The sequence below is a fragment of the Salvelinus namaycush genome, chromosome 17 (genome assembly GCF_016432855.1).
Source record: "Salvelinus namaycush isolate Seneca chromosome 17, SaNama_1.0, whole genome shotgun sequence".
NCBI classification, from domain to species: Eukaryota; Metazoa; Chordata; class Actinopteri; order Salmoniformes; family Salmonidae; genus Salvelinus; species Salvelinus namaycush.
Genome location: NC_052323.1, coordinates 14,987,537 through 15,006,220, shown reverse-complemented (window position 1 = coordinate 15,006,220; position 18,684 = coordinate 14,987,537). Strand labels below are relative to the sequence as shown.

At 47.3% G+C, this 18,684-nt stretch overlaps 1 protein-coding gene across 3 annotated transcripts in view; it reads left to right on the top strand.

The window, feature by feature from the left end:
- Positions 1-18,684, top strand: part of LOC120062324 (phospholipid-transporting ATPase IG-like) — a 76,138-nt gene that overhangs the window by 36,932 nt on the left and 20,522 nt on the right. For all 3 annotated transcript variants that reach the window (XM_039012204.1, XM_039012203.1, XM_039012201.1), the window contains exons 4-22: positions 1,306-1,386; positions 2,507-2,614; positions 4,895-5,023; positions 5,309-5,397; positions 6,329-6,379; positions 6,777-6,841; positions 7,387-7,468; positions 9,300-9,450; positions 11,399-11,596; positions 12,501-12,671; positions 13,131-13,342; positions 13,433-13,504; positions 13,612-13,685; positions 13,777-13,880; positions 14,130-14,311; positions 16,033-16,299; positions 16,557-16,734; positions 17,000-17,102; positions 17,209-17,354. In XM_039012204.1, coding sequence (XP_038868132.1) covers positions 1,306-1,386; positions 2,507-2,614; positions 4,895-5,023; positions 5,309-5,397; positions 6,329-6,379; positions 6,777-6,841; positions 7,387-7,468; positions 9,300-9,450; positions 11,399-11,596; positions 12,501-12,671; positions 13,131-13,342; positions 13,433-13,504; positions 13,612-13,685; positions 13,777-13,880; positions 14,130-14,311; positions 16,033-16,299; positions 16,557-16,734; positions 17,000-17,102; positions 17,209-17,354 — 2,463 coding nt within the window. The remainder of the gene's footprint in view (positions 1-1,305; positions 1,387-2,506; positions 2,615-4,894; positions 5,024-5,308; positions 5,398-6,328; positions 6,380-6,776; positions 6,842-7,386; positions 7,469-9,299; positions 9,451-11,398; positions 11,597-12,500; positions 12,672-13,130; positions 13,343-13,432; positions 13,505-13,611; positions 13,686-13,776; positions 13,881-14,129; positions 14,312-16,032; positions 16,300-16,556; positions 16,735-16,999; positions 17,103-17,208; positions 17,355-18,684) is intronic.

Below are 18,684 nucleotides of genomic sequence, written 5' to 3'. Positions count from 1 at the left end.
TAACTGCTGCCCTGCGTATGTGAGCGGAAGAGAGAGGCTGTGTTAGTGGGGAAGCAGCATGTTCCTCATTGTCAGTCCTCTCACAGGAAAGCAGGAGAACATCAGACCGAGGGCTCACAACATGTATCCTGCTCCTGCCTCAGCGGATGCCTATCTGACAGCTTGTACAGCTCATGCTCCGAATGACAAATAAGAGCCACTCTGTGCGCACTGGTGTGTGTGTGTGTACTTGTGTGCGTGTACTTGTGTGCGTGTACTTGTGTGTGTGTGTGTGTGTGTGTGTGTGTGTGTGTACGTGCGTGCGTGCAGTTGTGTGTGTGTGTGTGTGTGTGTTCCGTAACACAGGCCACTTGCTCAGTGGGAGCCCCGGTGGTGAGAGCCTTTTGCGTGCTGCAGGATCAGGGGAGAGGGGGTCAAATCTGTCTTGTGACAGCATTAAGAGGCTACACAGCACATTCTCTCTCACACACACAATTACACAATCGTTGCATGTTGTTGGGGGCTGTTTTTGCTGGTAAGCTTTTGGCTCGCAGCTCCAGTCAGGCGGTGTTCCTGAGCCACTGGTTGTTTGGGATTACCTGATTGGCCCTGTGCAGGCATGCTCTTTAGGCTCATTAGTGGTTCAGGTTCCTGTATGTACACACACACCAGATTCCTGTACAGCCCCCGGCCTGCGGTCCAGCACTGCTCTCAGCAGCCCAGCAGGAGAGGAGAGCTTGTTCAGTTGTCTGAGACGTTGGCACCAGAACCAGGCAGGCAGCAGGCACCAGCCCCTGTGTGTGTGCAGATTAAATACCACAGTGGCCCTGACCCACTTGATTAGATGTCCTGCAGGTCCAAGCTGCTTGGGTTCTCTGCCCACTCTGCCTCGGTATGAAATGTCTCATGCCCCTCTGTTGGACGGAGAGATTAGGCGCGCGCACACACACACACACACACACACACACACACACACACACAATACAACCTGTATTGATGTGGGAGTGCTTGCTGAACCTTAACCACATTGCACCATGTCATTGAGGAATCTGTAGTAATTTGTCCAATGTTATTTTACCATTCAGTGTATTTTCATTTAAGAAATGGTCTTGGAAATGACTCCTGCACTGAACCACTCCCGAGACGGAGTTGTCTGCAATCACTACGTTGTAGTCTAGATAGGACTTATGACCTAGTCAGTGTTAATGACTATTTACAAGTAGTCGAGTAGTTATTAGAGCTAGTAGTAAATTAGTCTAATTTTATCATAAGACTTTATGATCGGGATTGTATAGTCCGTAAAGTTTCTGGTGTTCTCTCCTACAGGTGATCGTAGACACCCCCACCAGCCCAGTCACTAGTGGCCTACCCCTGTTCTTCGTCATCACTGTCACAGCCATCAAACAGGTAAGAAACGGCAGCACTGTCCCCTTTGACCTCACTGCCCCCCTCCCCAATAGATGTAGAATAACTAGAACCGGCATCCCCATTCTGAGGGGCCTTTCCCATTCTAGTAACTCTATTTCTGTGGTTCTCCATGCGTCTCCACCACCTCTTCCAAGTAATTTTTTCTTCTTCCCTTTCCGTAAAAGTTTATTTTTTGGGGTGTGAAGTATGGAATCGTTGCCTATGGTTTTGTCATAGCCAAAGTAATGCTGGCTATGCGATGGTGATTTTTAAAAAGAGAAGGGGAGAGTTGTCTTGGAACATGACCAAACGGTACTATAGTCGCTCGTATAGAAACAAATGATCAGAGGAATCTCTTTTCTGCTGAAGCGTGTCCAAGCTTTTAGATGTATTGTTTTAGGAATTGGCTTTTCTGGTGGCCTGCTGCTAGGGCTTTTTGAAATGCACAATGGAGGGTGGACTTCCTTCCAAAAATATATATGGGACACACTGATAGCGGCTAGCGATGCTGCTGCTGCATTTAGCCAGGCTTTGAAGTGGGACACAAGGGAGGCTCTGTAGACTGGGTTAGGTGAGCTCTGCAAGTCAGTCCCTTACTAAAAGGACGTCGTCGCTCCCTCTCTCCTCCCTCCCTCTCTCTGTCCATCCACCTACCACACACTCTTTCCTCCTCCTGTTTCCTCCCTGCATCATCCCGAGCTCCCGAGTGGCGCAGCGGTCTAAGGCACTCCATCTCAGTGCTCGAGGTGTAACTACAGACCCTGGTTCGATTCCAGGCTGTATCACAACTGGCCGTAATTGGGAGTCCCATAGGGCGGCGCACAATTGGCCCAGCTTCGTTAGTGTTTGGCCGGGGTAGGCCGTCATTGTAAATAAGAATTTGTTCTTAACTGACTTCCCTCCCTCCCTCTGGCATCTTTCTTCCTCTATCCCTGTTACCTTGACCTCTGGCACTGACTATCTATTGGCCCTCTCATGTCCCCTTTCACTCTCGCTTACCCTCTTCCCTCCCTCTCCATCTTCTGCTCTCTCTTCTCCCCATCTTTCTTTCTCCCTCCTTACTCCTCCCTCTCTCTCTCCCACCCTTTCACCTCCCCTCTTCTCCCGCCATCGCTCTCAGGGCTATGAGGACTGGCTGCGGCACAAGGCAGATAATGAGGTGAATAAGTACCTGGTGACAGTGCTGGAGGACGGCCGGAGAGCATGCAAGGAGAGCGAGAAGATCAAGGTACCTTTTAGCAAGCTGCGCGTCGTTCCCCGGAAATAAATATCCCCTTAGGGACACGGGGGTCGGGAGGGAGAGATAGTTGGCATGTTCTTGTATGGCTCTATGGTATGGTAATCCCAAGTAGGTCATGCAGTAGGTGATGCAGAAAGATGATACATTTCAGTCAAAACATTGAGGATACCTGCTCTTTCCGTGACACAGGTGAATTCTGGTGAAAGCTATGATCCCTTATTGATGTCACTTGTTAAATCCACTTCAATCAGTGTAGATGAAGGGGAGGAGACTGGTTAAAGAAGGCTTTTTAAGCCTTGAGACATGGGTTGTGTATGTGTGCCATTCAGTGGGTGAATGGGCAAGATACAGTTGAAGTCGGAAGTTTACGTACACTTAGGTTGGAGTCATTAAAACTCGTTTTTCAGCCACTCCACAAATTTCTTGTTAACAACCTATAGTTTTTAGCAAGTCGTTTAGGACACCTACTTTGTGCATGAGACAAGTTAGTTTTCAAACAATTGTTTACAGCCAGATTATTTCACTTATAATTCACTGTATCACAATTCCAGTGGGTCAGAAGTTTACATACACCAAGTTGACTGTGCCTTTAAACAGCTTGGAAAATTCCAGAAAATGATGTCATGGCTTTAGAAGCTTCTGATAGGCTAATTGACATAATTTGAGTCAATTGGAGGTGTACCTGTGGATGTATTTCAAGGCCTACCTTCAAACTAAGTGCCTCTTTGCTTGACATCATGGGAAAATCTAAAGAAATCAGCCAAGACCTCAGAAAAAACATTGTAGACCTCCACAAGTCTGGTTCATTCTTGGGAGCAATTTCCAAATGCCTGAAGGTACCACGTTCATCTGTGCAAACAATAGTACGCAAGTATAAACACCATGGAAGGAGACGCGTTCTGTCTCCTAGAGATGAACGTACTTTGGTGAGAAGTGCAAATCAATCCCAGAACAACAGCAAAGGACCTCGTGAAGATGCTGGAGGAAACGGGTACAAAAGTATCTATTTCCACAGTAAAATGAGTCCTATATCGACACAACCTGAAAGGCCGCTCAACAAGGAAGAAGCCACTGCTCCAAAACCACCATTAAAAAAGCCAGACTACGGTTTGCAACTGCACATGGGGACAAAGATCGTACTTTTTGGAGAAATGTTCTCTGGTCTGATGAAACAAAAATAGAACTGTTTGGCCATAATGACCATTGTTATGTTTGGATGAAAAAGGGAGATGTTTGCAAGCCGAAGAACACCATCCCAACCGTGAAGCACGGGGGTGGCAGCATCATGTTGTGGGGCTGCTTTGCTGCAGGAGGGGCTGGTGCACTTCACAAACTAGATGGCGTCATGAGGAAGGAAAATTACGTGGATATATTGAAGCAACATCTCAAGACATCAGTCAGGAAGATAAAGCTTGGTCGCAAATGGGTCTTCCAAATGGACAATGACCCCAAGCATACTTCCAAAGTTGTGGAAAAATGGCTTAAGGACAACAAAGTCACGGTATTAGTGGCCATCACAAAGACCTGACCTCAATTCCATAGAAAATGTGTGTGCAGAACTGAAAAACATGTGCGAGCAAGGAGGCCTGACTCAAACATGACTCAGTTACACCAGCTCTGTCAGGAGGAATGGGTCAAAATTTACCAGCTTGTGGAAGGCTACCTGAAACGTTTGACACAAGTTACACAATTTAAAGGCAATGCTACCAAATACTAATTGAGTGTATGTAAACTTCTGACCCACTGGGAATGTGGTGAAATAAATAAAAGCTGAAATAAATCATTCTCTCTACTATTATTCTGACATTTCACATTCTTTAAATAAAGTGGTGATCCTAACTGAACCAAGACAGGGAATTTTTACAAGGAATTGTGAAACTGAGTTTAAATGTATTTGGCTACGGTGTATGTGAGCTTCCGACTTCAACTGTAAAAATGAAAGGGGGTGCAACTCAATATTAGGAAGGTGTTCTTAATGTTTTGTACACTGAGTGTAGCTTCACAATGCTTTTATGTTGAACTTCAATGTCCAAACTCTCTGGCCCAAACCCAAATCAACCCCTAGACCTCACTATGCACTTTTGTAGATCTGAGAAGATATGACAGGTTTAAGCAACTTGATTACAGCTCCAACATGTGCCCTCTGATAGGCTAGGACGGTGGAAGTGTCACCATTTGCTTATACCAAACAAATCCACAAGGGCCTAGGGACTATGGGTGGAATTGGCATGGTCCTCTGAATGGACCTGATGTATTCTGTTCCTCTAGGTTGGGGATGTGGTGGAGGTGGTTGAGGATGAGACCTTTCCCTGCGACCTCATACTGCTGCAGTCCAGCCGGGAGGACGAGACCTGTTTTGTCACCACGGCCAGTCTGGACGGGGAGTCCAACCATAAGGTGGAGTGCTGCTACAGTAACACTAGAATCACTGTGTCATTGAGACGTGTCATCATGGCAGATGTGGGGGGCTTTGGCATCGCTTTTTATCTGCCATCACTCCCTTCCTCTCCATCACTCTTCACTCAAATCCACCGACGGTGTGTGCCTGCGTGTGTGTGTCTGCCTGTGCCTGCGCGTGTGTGCCTGCCTGTGTCCCTGTCTGCCATTATGGGGGGTGTTTTTAGAGAGCTGCAGTGATGACCTGAAATATTTGGCACTCACTCTCTCCTGGATCTGTCTCAGACACACTACACAGTGCCAGACACGGAGAGGAACCTGGAGTCTCTCAGCGCCACCATCGAGTGCGAGCAGCCGCAGCCTGACCTCTACAAGTAGGCTATGAATCCTTGTTGCACGTTTCTTCGTAGACCGATCGTTTGTGAATCTGCTCCCTGGACCGTAAAAGCACACTGGTTTTACTTTCGGGGTTTGCCGTTTAATCAACTGTCAATTAGGATGCCATTTTGATAGCTGCAGTGTCATTACGTTGAGTGTTGGCAGGCTATACGCTAGATCTATCTCTCTGACATATTGTTATGAGAGATGTTAGACTGTTAGTAAACCTGATTTGTGGATGAGACTGGCCAGGAATTGAAGGGAAAGTTCAGTTAGATTTGGCCCAAGCTGAGGAACAGACACAGTTGTTTGCACAGCTGTATCCTCTCCGTAGACCTAGTGGTTTGGCGCCACCTATGGCCAAGGAGCTGCCATTACAGGACAGTTGGGCGCCAGACATCAATGGCGTTTCAGACGTCATAAGGAGCTGAAGACGCCAGATGCTGCTACTTTTCACAATCAATGAAACAGAGTGGTGGTGCCAGCGTGCAGTCGGACAAACCACCAGTCATTAGCTCGCTCTAAATTGGTGCAGTCCTTGCAAAGTCCTGTTGGTCAGCATATGGGGTTGTGATTAGTTTGACGTCTGACTAGTTCCTGTGCTTCTTGGTGGTATTAGTCATCACTGTGTTTCTAATATCAGAAAGTATTTTTCTAGCCCATTCCACAGTTAATTCAATTCAGGTCCATCGTGAGATGTACGTCACAGGAGGTTGGTGGCACCTTAATTGGGGAGGACGGGCTCATGGTAATGACTGGAGCGGAATAGGTGGAATGGTATCAAACGCATGGTTTCCAGGTGTTTGGTGCCATTCCATTTGCTCCGTTCCAGACATTATGAGCCTCCTCTCAGCAGCCTCCTGTGATGTACATGTATGTTACTGCTATTGGGTGGGGCAGTGCACTCATGCGTGTCTGTGTCTGTAGATTTGTGGGGCGTATGCACATCTACAGGAACAACCAGGAACCTGCTGTGAGGTAAGTGCTCACCACTCCCCCTATTGGTTCCTCTCAGCCCTACCTCCCCCCTCCTCCTGTACATCAGTCTAAAAAAACAACTAAAAACAGTCTCTTAAGCACTCTGTCTTTTCCCTTTGCATTACCATCAAATCATTATTTCATTGATCCATAATGCCAAACGAGCATTAAAGTAAAGCTGAACCTGGCACAGACTCAGGGCAGCGCTTCGAAAGCGCTCTCGGAAGCATTTGTCACCGGGCCGGTTTGTAATGGTCTTTATAAAAAATGTTTTGTGTCCTGTCCGTTAAGAGTAGTAGTCATTTTAGAGAGTGCTAGTGTGCCACTGTAAGAGAACGGAACTGTCTTGGTGTTTTAGGTTTGTGACAGTATTTTCTCAATGTGTGGTGTTCTTCAGGTCTTTGGGTCCAGAGAATCTCCTCCTGAAAGGTGCTACCTTGAAGAACACTCAGAAGATATATGGTGAGTTACAGGACATTGTTTAATGTAATTGAGGGTTTGAATGACCCTCAGTGCTGGTGTCAGTGTGTGAGACTATCCTGACTGCTCTGTCTCTCTCTCTCTGCTGTCTGTCTCTCTCTCTGCTGTCTGTCTCTCTCTCTCTCTGCTGTCTGTCTCTCTCTCTCTCTGCTGTCTGTCTCTCTCTCTCTCTGCTGTCTGTCTCTCTCTCTCTCTGCTGTCTGTCTCTCTCTCTCTCTGCTGTCTGTCTCTCTCTCTCTCTGCTGTCTGTCTCTCTCTCTCTCTGCTGTCTGTCGCTGTCTCTCTCTCTCTCTGCTGTCTGTCGCTCGCTCTCTCTCTGCTGTCTGTCGCTGTCTCTCGCTCTCTCTCTGCTGTCTGTCGCTGTCTCTCTCTCTCTGCTGTCTGTCGCTCGCTCTCGCTCTCTCTCTGCTGTCTGTCACTCTCTCTCGCTCTCTGCTGTCTGTCTCTCTCTCTGCTGTCTGTCTCTCTCTCTCTTTGCTGTCTGTCTCTCTGTCTCTCTGTCTCTCTGTCTGTCTCTCTCTCTCTAGGTGTGGCAGTTTACTCAGGCATGGAGACCAAGATGGCTCTGAACTACCAGGGGAAGTCCCAGAAGCGCTCTGCGGTGGAGAAGTAAGGAGGGTCAAAGAGAATTACATAAAAGGAGAAGCGGATCACTAGAGGGGCTATATTTTCGGTTTAGCCACAGGGGAACAATGATCAATTGTATGATGCTGGGGTAGTTAAAGTCCATTCACATTGATATCAGGGGGATATTGAGATATATACACTGCTCAAAAAAATAAAGGGAACACTTAAACAACACAATGTAACTCCAAGTCAATCACACTTCTGTGAAATCAAACTGTCCACTTAGGAAGCAACACTGATTGACAATAAATTTCACATGCTGTTGTGCAAATGGAATAGACAAAAGGTGGAAATTATAGGCAATTAGCAAGACACCCCCAAAAAAGGAGTGATTCTGCAGGTGGTGACCACAGACCACTTCTCAGTTCCTATGCTTCCTGGCTGATGTTTTGGTCACTTTTGAATGCTGGCGGTGCTCTCACTCTAGTGGTAGCATGAGACGGAGTCTACAACCCACACAAGTGGCTCAGGTAGTGCAGTTCATCCAGGATGCCACATCAATGCGAGCTGTGGCAAAAAGGTTTGCTGTGTCTGTCAGCGTAGTGTCCAGAGCATGGAGGCGCTACCAGGAGACAGGCCAGTACATCAGGAGACGTGGAGGAGGCCGTAGGAGGGCAACAACCCAGCAGCAGGACCGCTACCTCCGCCTTTGTGCAAGGAGGTGCACTGCCAGAGCCCTGCAAAATGACCTCCAGCAGGCCACAAATGTGCATGTGTCAGCATATGGTCTCACAAGGGGTCTGAGGATCTCATCTCGGTACCTAATGGCAGTCAGGCTACCTCTGGCGAGCACATGGAGGGCTGTGCGGCCCCACAAAGAAATGCCACCCCACACCATGACTGACCCATCGCCAAACCGGTCATGCTGGAGGATGTTGCAGGCAGCAGAACGTTCTCCACGGCGTCTCCAGACTCTGTCACGTCTGTCACATGTGCTCATGTGCTCATTGTGAACCTGCTTTCATCTGTGAAGAGCACAGGGCGCCAGTGGCGAATTTGCCAATCTTGGTGTTCTCTGGCAAATGCCAAACGTCCTGCACGGTGTTGGGCTGTAAGCACAACCCCCATCTGTGGACGTCGGGCCCTCATACCACCCTCATGGAGTCTGTTTCTGACCGTTTGAGCAGACACATGCACATTTGTGGCCTGCTGGAGGTCATTTTGCAGGGCGCTGGCAGTGCACCTCCTTGCACAAAGGCGGAGGTAGCGGTCCTGCTGCTGGGTTGTTGCCCTCCTACGGCCTCCTCCACGTCTCCTGATGTACTGGCCTGTCTCCTGGTAGCGCCTCCATGCTCTGGACACTACGCTGACAGACACAGCAAACCTTTTTGCCACAGCTCGCATTGATGTGCCATCCTGGATGAGCTGCACTACCTGAGCCACTTGTGTGGGTTGTAGACTCCGTCTCATGCTACCACTAGAGTGAGAGCACCGCCAGCATTCAAAAGTGACCAAAACATCAGCCAGGAAGCATAGGAACTGAGAAGTGGTCTGTGGTCACCACCTGCAGAATCACTCCTTTTTTGGGGGTGTCTTGCTAATTGCCTATAATTTCCACCTTTTGTCTATTCCATTTGCACAACAGCATGTGAAATTGATTGTCAATCAGTGTTGCTTCCTAAGTGGACAGTTTGATTTGACAGAAGTGTGATTGACTTGGAGTTACATTGTGTTGTTTAAGTGTTCCCTTTATTTTTTTGAGCAGTGTATATATATATATATATATATATATATATATATATAGTAACTGTTTCTCAGTGGATGTATATTCTCAGTGTTGCTAATGGAAGATTGGTTATTACTCCTGTTTCAGGTCTATCAATGCCTTCCTGCTGGTGTACCTGTGCATCCTGGTGAGCAAGGCCCTGGTGTGCACCACACTCAAGTATGTGTGGCAGAGCCGACCAGGCCAGGACGAGCCCTGGTACAACCAGAAGACGCAAAAGGAGAAAGATACCAACCTGGTGAGGCCTTCTCTCTGCTAGTAAGACTTTACGCAAACACTCAAATACAGTTTAGCAGCTTGTAACGCACACTAAAATACAATGCATGAGGGAACCAGCTGTTCCGGACGTCTGTGTGATCACGCTTTCCGTAGCCGATGTGAGTGAGACCTTTAAACAGGTCAACATTCACAAGGCTGCGGGGCCAGACGGTTTACCAGGATGTGTACGCCGAGCATGCGCTGACCAACTGGCAAGGGCCTTCACTGACATTTTTGACCTCTCTCTGTCCGAGTCTGTAATACCAACATGTTTCAGGCAGACCACCATAGTCCCTGTGCCCAAGAACACGAAGGTAACCTGCCTAAATGACTACCGACCCATAGCACTCACGTCTGTAGCCATGAAGTGCTTTGAAAGACTGGTCATGGCTCACATCAACACCATCCTAGACCCACTCCAATTCGCATACCGCCCCAACAGATCCACAGATGATGCAATCTCAATCACACTCCACACTGCCCTTTCCCACCTGGACAAAAGGAACACATATGTGAGAATGCTGTTCATTGACTACAGCTCAGTGTTCAACATCATTGTGCCCACGAAGCTCATCACTAAGCTAAGTACTCTTGTACTAAACACCTCCCTCTGCAACTGGATCCTGGACTTCCTGACGGCCCGCCCCCAGGTGGTGAGGGTAGGCAACAACACATCTGCCACGCAGATCCTCAACACTGTGGCCCCTCGGGTGCATGCTTAGTCCCCTTCTGTACTCCCTGTTCACCCACGACTGCGTGGCCAAGCATGACTCCAACACCATCATTAAGTTTGCTGATGACACAACAGTGGTAGGCCTGATCACCGACAACGATGAGACGGCCTATAGGGAGGAGGTCAGAGAACTGGCAATGTGGTGCCAGGACAACAACCTCTACCTCAATGTGAGCAAGACAAAGGAGCTGATCGTGGACTACAGGAAAAAGACCGAACACGCCCCCATTCACATCGACGAGGCTGCAGTGAAGCGGGTCGAGAGTTTCAAGTTCCTTGGTGTCCACATCACCAGCAAACTGTCATGGTCCAAACACACCAAGACAGTCGTGCAGGGGGCACGACAACACCTTTTCCCCTTCAGGAGACTGAAAAGATTTGGCATGAGCCCCCAGATCCTCAAAAAGTTCTACAGCTGCACCATCGAGAGCTTCCTGGCCGGTTGCATCACCGCCTGGTATGGCAACTGCTCGGCATCTGACCGTAAGGCGCTTCAGAGGGTAGTGCGAACAGCCCAGTACATCACTGGGACCAAGCTCCCTGCCATCCAGGACCTCTGTATTAAGCGGTGTCAGAGGAAGACCCAAAGAATTGTCAAAGACTCCAGTCAGACTGTTCTCTCTGCTACCGCACGGCAAGCGGTACCGGAGCGCCAAGTCTAGGTCCAAAAGGCTCCTACCCCCAAGCCATAAGACTGCTGAACAATTAATCAAATGGCCACCTGGACTATTTACATTCCCCCCCCCCTTTGTTTTACACTGCTGCTACTCGCTGTTTATTATCTATGCATAGTCACTTTACCCCTACCTACATCTAAAAATTACCTTAACTAAACTGTACTCTGGCACATTGACTCGGTAGCGGTACCCCCTGTATATATGCTCGTTATTTTGTGTTACTTTACATTTTTTGCTTGAGTTTATTTAAATATTTTCTTAACTCTAGTTATTGAACTGTGTTGTTGGTTAAGGGCTTGTTAGCAAGCATTTCACAGTAAAGTCTACAACTGTTGTATTTTGCGCATGTGACAAATAAAATTAGATTTAAACCTAACACCTTACGAGCCTAGTTCATTGACCAAGAGTCATAATACACCAATGGCATTCAGCACGGCATTAACAGTGTGAGCCTGTTTCTTCTCAAAGGTCTGTGGTTTTAACCCTAGGTTCCCTGTGTTCCCTCCTCTCTCCCCCAGTACCTGAAGATGTTTACTGACTTCCTGTCGTTCATGGTTCTGTTCAACTTCATCATCCCCGTGTCCATGTACGTGACAGTAGAGATGCAGAAGTTCCTGGGCTCTTTCTTCATCTCCTGGGACAAGGACTTCTTTGACCCCGAGATCCAGGAAGGGGCTCTGGTCAACACATCCGACCTCAACGAGGAGCTGGGACAGGTCAGGGGTTAAGCCTGTGTCGATAAGACCATAACCACTTCCCCGAAGGAGCGGTCTCTGGTCATGGTTACCCTAGTTTACATGCCAGACTCCCACTGAAGTCTTACATACATTTGGCCAGATATCCACCCTGCATGAATACTTTGAAAAGGCATCCTATGTGATGTACTTCTCAGTTACCCAGTCATGTTAGATCAGATTACCTCAAGGGGAAGAGGTACAAACAAGGCCGTAGGTGTTGATGGGCTACGTTTACACAGGCAGCACAATTCTGATCTTTTGCCCAATTATTGGCAAGAAAATATAATCAGATTGGTTAAAAGACCAATTAGTCGGGGGGGAGGGGATCTGGTCTTAACCAATCTGATTATATTTTCTTGCCAATGTCCAGGGCTTCTTTGCGCTTAGCCTCTGTATTTGGTGGCGTGAGATGACCCTAAACCCAAATGAACACCTCAAATTTCACAATATCAAATGGTCTAACTGTGCCTGATAGGACTTGACTGACTGCCTTCCCGACGTCTTTTTACTGAAGCGCCAAACAGTGGCGTCGTAGATCAATCCCGGTCCGCTTGCCAGATGATTACTTCAATTAAAGGTGGTGATTCGTTAAACTAGATTTATGCGATGTAACTCTGTCAGGGATTAATTACCCATTGTTATTGTTCGCAGCCATTAATTGTGGCAAGTGTTTTTTTTACAACCCTGGAAGAGTCTCATGCTTGATTCTCACTACAGGGCCTAACCCGAGCCGTACTGTGCTGGCTCAGATCTCTTCTATTCCAGCATGGTTCCAGTGATTATGGTAGATGCCTCTCCAGGCCAGCCCTGTATGTCATGGCTCGGCTCAGTAGTGTGAGACGGGTATTATTCTGACCCTGCAGTTTCACCTTGTCTCCTCTAGGTGGAGTACGTGTTCACAGACAAGACGGGTACGCTGACCCAGAACAACATGGAGTTCATTGAGTGCTGCATCGACGGCTTCCAGTACAAGTACGCCGACTCAGGCACCGAGCTGGACGGCTTCTGTGTCACAGATGGACCTGTGAACATACTGCAGCAGAAGGCTGGCAGGGTGGGTGACTGTCACAAACTGGTTGTCTGCACACTCAGTTATTGCAGTCAGGCAGGCCAACATATATGGGTGTCAGATGTCCCAGTGTGCTGGTGGAACCACAGAGGTCACACCGTGTTGACATGATAACAAGCGCCACACGTGTGTATTCTGGCCTGACAACACCCAACCTGTGCCAGAACCAGTGTGATTTAATGGGTCCAGCAGTTTGTACTGTCTGCTACCTGTGTTATTGAATCCCATAGAGATGGATGTTGTTAGCTGTTACTAGGCCATGTCAAAGTAAATACCAGTGGTGTATTCATTATTATATTCATTGAAAAACGTTTAAAACGTTTTGCAACGGCGAAAAGTTAAGGGAGGTCCATCCCTGTTTCAGCCTGTTTGCAATTGGTTCTTAATGAAAACACCCCTGGTAAATCGCACACTGTAAAATAAGTATGTCTGTGTGTTTTTCAGGAGAAGGAGGAGCTGTTCCTGCGGGCTCTGTGTCTGTGCCACACGGTGCAGGTGAAGGAGGCTACGGGTCAGGAGGATGGAGTAGCAGACGGTGTAGAGGACCAGGTGGACGGCGTCATGGGGCTGGATGGAGAGACGGTCCGCCCTGCGGACCTCAGGGGCTTCATTGCCTCCTCACCCGACGAGGTGGCACTGGTCAAGGGAGCCATGAAGTAAGAGGCAGGGCCTGAGCAATCAAATCAACTTTTATAAGGGGACTTGGTTTGTTGAATCAGAACGTTTCACTTTGTCGCCATCTACAGGTACGGTTTCAAATTCCTTGGTATGGAGAGCAAGAACATGAGAGTGATGAACAGAAACAACGATGTTGAAACGTCAGTCATCGTATAACAAGTTGTTAAATACATGATTTTTACTAGTCTTTTTTTGTCATATAGAATGTTCTCATTTGTTGACTTCACGTTGGCCTCTGAACTTGCAGGTATGAACTGCTTCACGTGTTGAACTTTGACCCGGTGCGAAGGCGTATGAGTGTGATAGTCCGAACCAAATCAGGTAAGGCTGCAATTACCTCCCACGTCGCTGCCTTGTCTCTGCCCTGTGTTGACTCCTGTCCCTAACCTGCCTGGCTGTGTTGGTTGCTCAGGGGACACCATGCTGTTCTGTAAGGGGGCCGACTCCTCCATCTTCCCCCGTGTCAGGCAGGAGGAGGTGGACAGGATACGCATGCACGTGGAACGCAACGCTACGGTGGGTCACAGCAACCCCATCTGTTTCACTAACTTGTGTTCATACAGCCTGTGTATGTCCACGCGCTTATGTCTCACAGTGCCCAGGGAGGCTGCCATTTTGTTTTGTGTTCATTTAAGGTTCTTGTTCAAGGTTCACGTTTATTTGCAATAGACACATTGGAAATGTAGTGTTCTCACATTCAGAAACCACATTATCAACGGCGAGTGTGTGTGTTAACGTACTATGTGTGTTTGTGCTACTTGTCAGGAGGGCTACCGGACGCTGTGTGTGGCCTACAAGCTGCTGAGCAGTGAGGAGTATGACCAGGCAGACACGGGGCTGAGGGAAGCCAAGCTGGCCCTGCAGGACCGAGAGGAGAAACTCATGGCTGTATACAACCAGGTGGAGACCGGGATGAGCCTGATCGGAGCTACCGCCGTGGAGGACAGGTGGGCGGACACGGTCACCCTATTACCCATATAGTGCACTAACCCCAAGGGCTCTGGTCTAAAGTAGTGGACCAAATAGGCCAATTGGGGGCACAGCCTAAAAAAGTGAAGCCATAATGTGTTGAGGTAAAACCCTGCGTGTGCGGTGAGAGTTATATATTTTTTCTACAATATGAGCTGTCATACAGGCGCACGCGCCCACCCGACTGTCACGCGCCCACCCGACTGTCACGCGCCCACCCGACTGTCACGCGCCCACCCGACTGTCACGCTCCCACCCAACTGTTTTTTGTTGGTTTTTTTAACCTTTATTTAACTAGGCAAGTCAGTTAAGAACAAATTCTTATTTTCAATGACAGCCTAGGAACAGTGGGTTAACTGCCTTGTTCAGGGGCAGAACAACAGATTTGTACCTTGTCGGCTCTGGGATTTGAACTTGCAACCTTTCGGTTTCTAGTCCAACGCTCTAACCACTAGGCTACGCGCCCACCCGACTCTGTCATGGAGCGCATGACACTGAAACAAATGATTGGTTGAAGAAAGACTCTTTATTGTATCTCTTCAATGTAAAGTCAAGAGTCCTGAAACCAAAGAGAATGTAGGATTGAGTAGCGCATTCCGTTTGCCAACAGTACTTTGACATAAGTTGAGTGTTTTGTTGCGCACGCCAGTAACTAAAACAATTTTACTTGTTACCAACGTTTCTACCGTGTATGAAGCTGCCCATTTAAAAGTACATGCTCTAGCAATGTGAAATATATTATTAGACTAACGATCAAAGTATTGATGGAGTATAATCATATCATGTAACCTACCTCTGTTTGTCTGAAGTGTTTCCTTGTTGAAGTGCCGGTGTGCATTACGCATGAGGCAAATTAGTCTACATGTCATCGAGGAACAATTTATTGGTTGACGGGAATAACCAAATTGATCACCAAAATAACCAAAATAATCGCAGGGGTGAATTATTTCATGAATGTGTATTGTGGCTTAAAGTAGAAGTTATGGCACAAGTTATTGAAGTGTGTGTGTTTATTTAAAATTGTTGTTTAGGATAAACACTACTGTTCAAAAGTTTGGGGTTACTTAGAAATGTCCTTTTTTTTTGGTTGACCATTTTAAAATAACATCAAATTGATCCGAAATAAAGTGTAGACATTGTTAATGTTGTAAATGACTATTGTAGCTTGAAATGGCAGATTTTTTTATGGAATATCTACATAGGCGTACAGAGGCTCATTATCAGCAACCATCACTCCTGTGTTCCAATGCCACGTTGTGTTAGCTAATCCAAGTTTATCATTTTAAAAGGATAATTGATCATTAGAAAACCCTTTTGAAATTATGTTAGCACAGCTGAAAACTGTTGTTGTGATTTAAAGAAGCAATAAAACTGGCCTTCTTTAGACTAGTTGAGTATCTGGAGCATCAGCATTTGTTGGTTTTATTTATTCAAGTCTTTATCAACATCCTGTTTTCTGTACAAAGTTTATTGGCCAATTAGTCCTGTGCCTGTTAATATTGTAACTAAAAGCCTGTATGAGAGGTGAATACCAGAACATCCTGTCTCCTCTCTGTCTGATCCACAGCTTCGGTTACTGCTTCACTGACTGTCACACTGTCTTACTTCCTCATCCCTCTCGTTCCATCACTCATTCTCTCTGATACACACCCCTTATCATCCATCACTCCCCCCTTTCTCCTCCTCCCTCTGTCGCCAGGTTGCAGGAGGAGGCAGCCGAGACCATGGAGGCCCTGCAGGGAGCCGGCATGAAGGTGTGGGTCCTGACGGGGGACAAGATGGAGACGGCCAAGTCCACGTGCTACGCCTGCCGGCTGTTCCAGAGGAGCACAGAGCTGCTGGAGCTGACGGTGCGAACCCTGGTGGATCTGGGGAGGAAGAGAGAGGAGCGCCTCCACGAGCTGCTGCTGGACTACCACAAGAGGGCAGTACAGGACGCCCCACCGATCAAGGCTGGGGTCACCAGGTCAGTACTGAGTCCAGGGGTTGGAGGTTGAAAGGAGTTTGTTGCCACTCTTGCTAGTTGTCAATTGATAACAATTGGTAGTAAAATATGTTTTGAATGCGAAGGTCTTGAATTATAAGACCTGCTCGTCTCCCAAAATTCTAATTGATGACGCGAACACAGTTGCGTTCCTGGACTGGATTTGCGGTCTGGTTTTGCTCTAGTTCGCGTTCTTGGGTCAAATCTAAACCCATCTCTGCATTCTCTGTCCCTCCCAGGAGCTGGTCTTCAGCCAACCAGGACTACGGCTTCATCATAGACGGAGCCACTCTGTCCTTGGTGCTTAACTCCTCTCCTGACTCCAACTCCAGCTGCTACAAGAGTCTCTTCCTCCAGATCTGTCAGAACTGTACCACTGTCCTGTGCTGCCGCATGGCTCCCCTACAGAAGGCCCAGGTGAGTGACGTCCTAGGCGCTTGCTGTTAGATCAAGTAGATTAACTGCATATGGCTACGGTAGTTAAAGGCTAACCAGTGTGACAGTTAAGGTCTCGCGCAAAGGTTATCACGTCCTCAAAAACCACTCTGTAATTTAACACATTACACCTGGTAATAATATGATAAATGTCTGCATCTGTGATCTGTGCATTTAGTTTTGAATGCAGAACCGAGTGGGATTTAATTCAAACTCTCTCATTCCTTTTCCGCTCTCTCTCCTATAGATAGTAAAGATGGTGAAGAACTCTAAAGGCAGCCCCATCACCCTCTCCATCGGAGATGGAGCCAACGATGTCAGTATGATCCTGGAGGCACACGTTGGCATCGGTAAGACTCGGTACATCGGTAGACCACCAAAGGCATTAGGCAGTGCCTTTTCTATGTGACATCACATATTACATTGTAATATTTTCCCTCGTCCTCCCTGTCTCAGGTATAAAGGGTAGAGAGGGTCGCCAGGCAGTGAGGAACAGTGACTATGCCATCCCTAAGCTCAAGCACCTGAAGAAACTGCTACTGGGACACGGGCACCTCTACTATGTCCGTATTGCCCACCTGGTGCAATACTTCTTCTACAAGGTAGGGGGCAGCACAGATATTTGAGCTCCATAGCAGTACTGTGCTTATGGTTACTGAGGATCATGATGAGGTCATGGTTTGGAGCTGTAACACGGAAGCCTATGTTGCTGCCAACCAAAGAGCAGTAGATATGCGGGTTATGTGGGAGTGAGGTGTACAATACATTTAAACTCAAGTTTTTCACAATTCCTGACATTTAATCCTAGTATAAATTCCCTGTCTTAGGTCACGTAGGATCACCACTTTATTTAAAGAATGTGAAATGTCAGAATAATAGTAGAGAGAATGATTTATTTCAGCTTTTATTTCTTTCATCACATTCCCAGTGGGTCAGAAGTTTACATACACTCAATTAGTATTTGGTAGCATTGCCTTTAAATTGTTTAACTTGGGTCAAACATTTCGGGTAGCCTTCCACAAGCTTCCCACAATAAGGTGGATGACTTTTGGCCCATTCCTCCTGACAGAGCTGGTGTAACGGAGTCATGTTTGTAGGCCTCCTTGCTCGCACGCACTTTTTCAGTTCTGCCCTCACATTTTCTATAGAATTGAGGTCAGGGCTTTGTGATGGCCATTCCAATACCTTGACTTTGTTGTCCTTAAGCCATTTTGCCACAACTTTGGAAGTATGCTTGGGGTCAATGCCCATTTGGAAGACCCATTTGCGACCAAGCTTTAACTTCCTGACTGATGTTTGGAGATGTTGCTTCAATATATCCACATCATTTTCCTTTCTCATGATGCCATCTATTTTGTGAAGTGCACCAGCCCCTCCTGCAGCAAAGCACCCCCACAACATGATGCTGCCACCCCCGTGCTTCACGGTTGGAATGGTTCTTTGGCTTGCAAGCCTCCCCCTTTTTCCTCCAAACATAACTATGGTCATTATGGCCAAACAGTTCTATTTTTGTTTGATCAGACAAGAGGACATTTCTACGAAAAGTACAATGTTTGTCCCCGTGTGCAGTTGCAAACCATAGTCTATCTTTTTTATGGCGATTTTGGAGCAGTGGCTTCTTCCTTGCTGAGCGGCCTTTCAGGTTATGTCAATATAGGACTCGTTTTACTGTGGGTATAGATACTTTTGTACCTGTTTCCTCCAGCACCGTCAAGGTCCTTTGCTGTTGTTCTGGTATTGATTTGCACTTTTCTCACAAAAGTACGTTCATCTCTAGGAGACAGAACACGTCTCCTTCCTGAGCGGTATGACGGCTGCGTGGTCCCATGGTGTTTATACTTGCGTACTATTGTTTGCACAGATGTACGTGGTACCTTCAGGCATTTGGAAATTGCTCCCAAGGATGAACCAGACCTGTGGAGGTCTACAGTG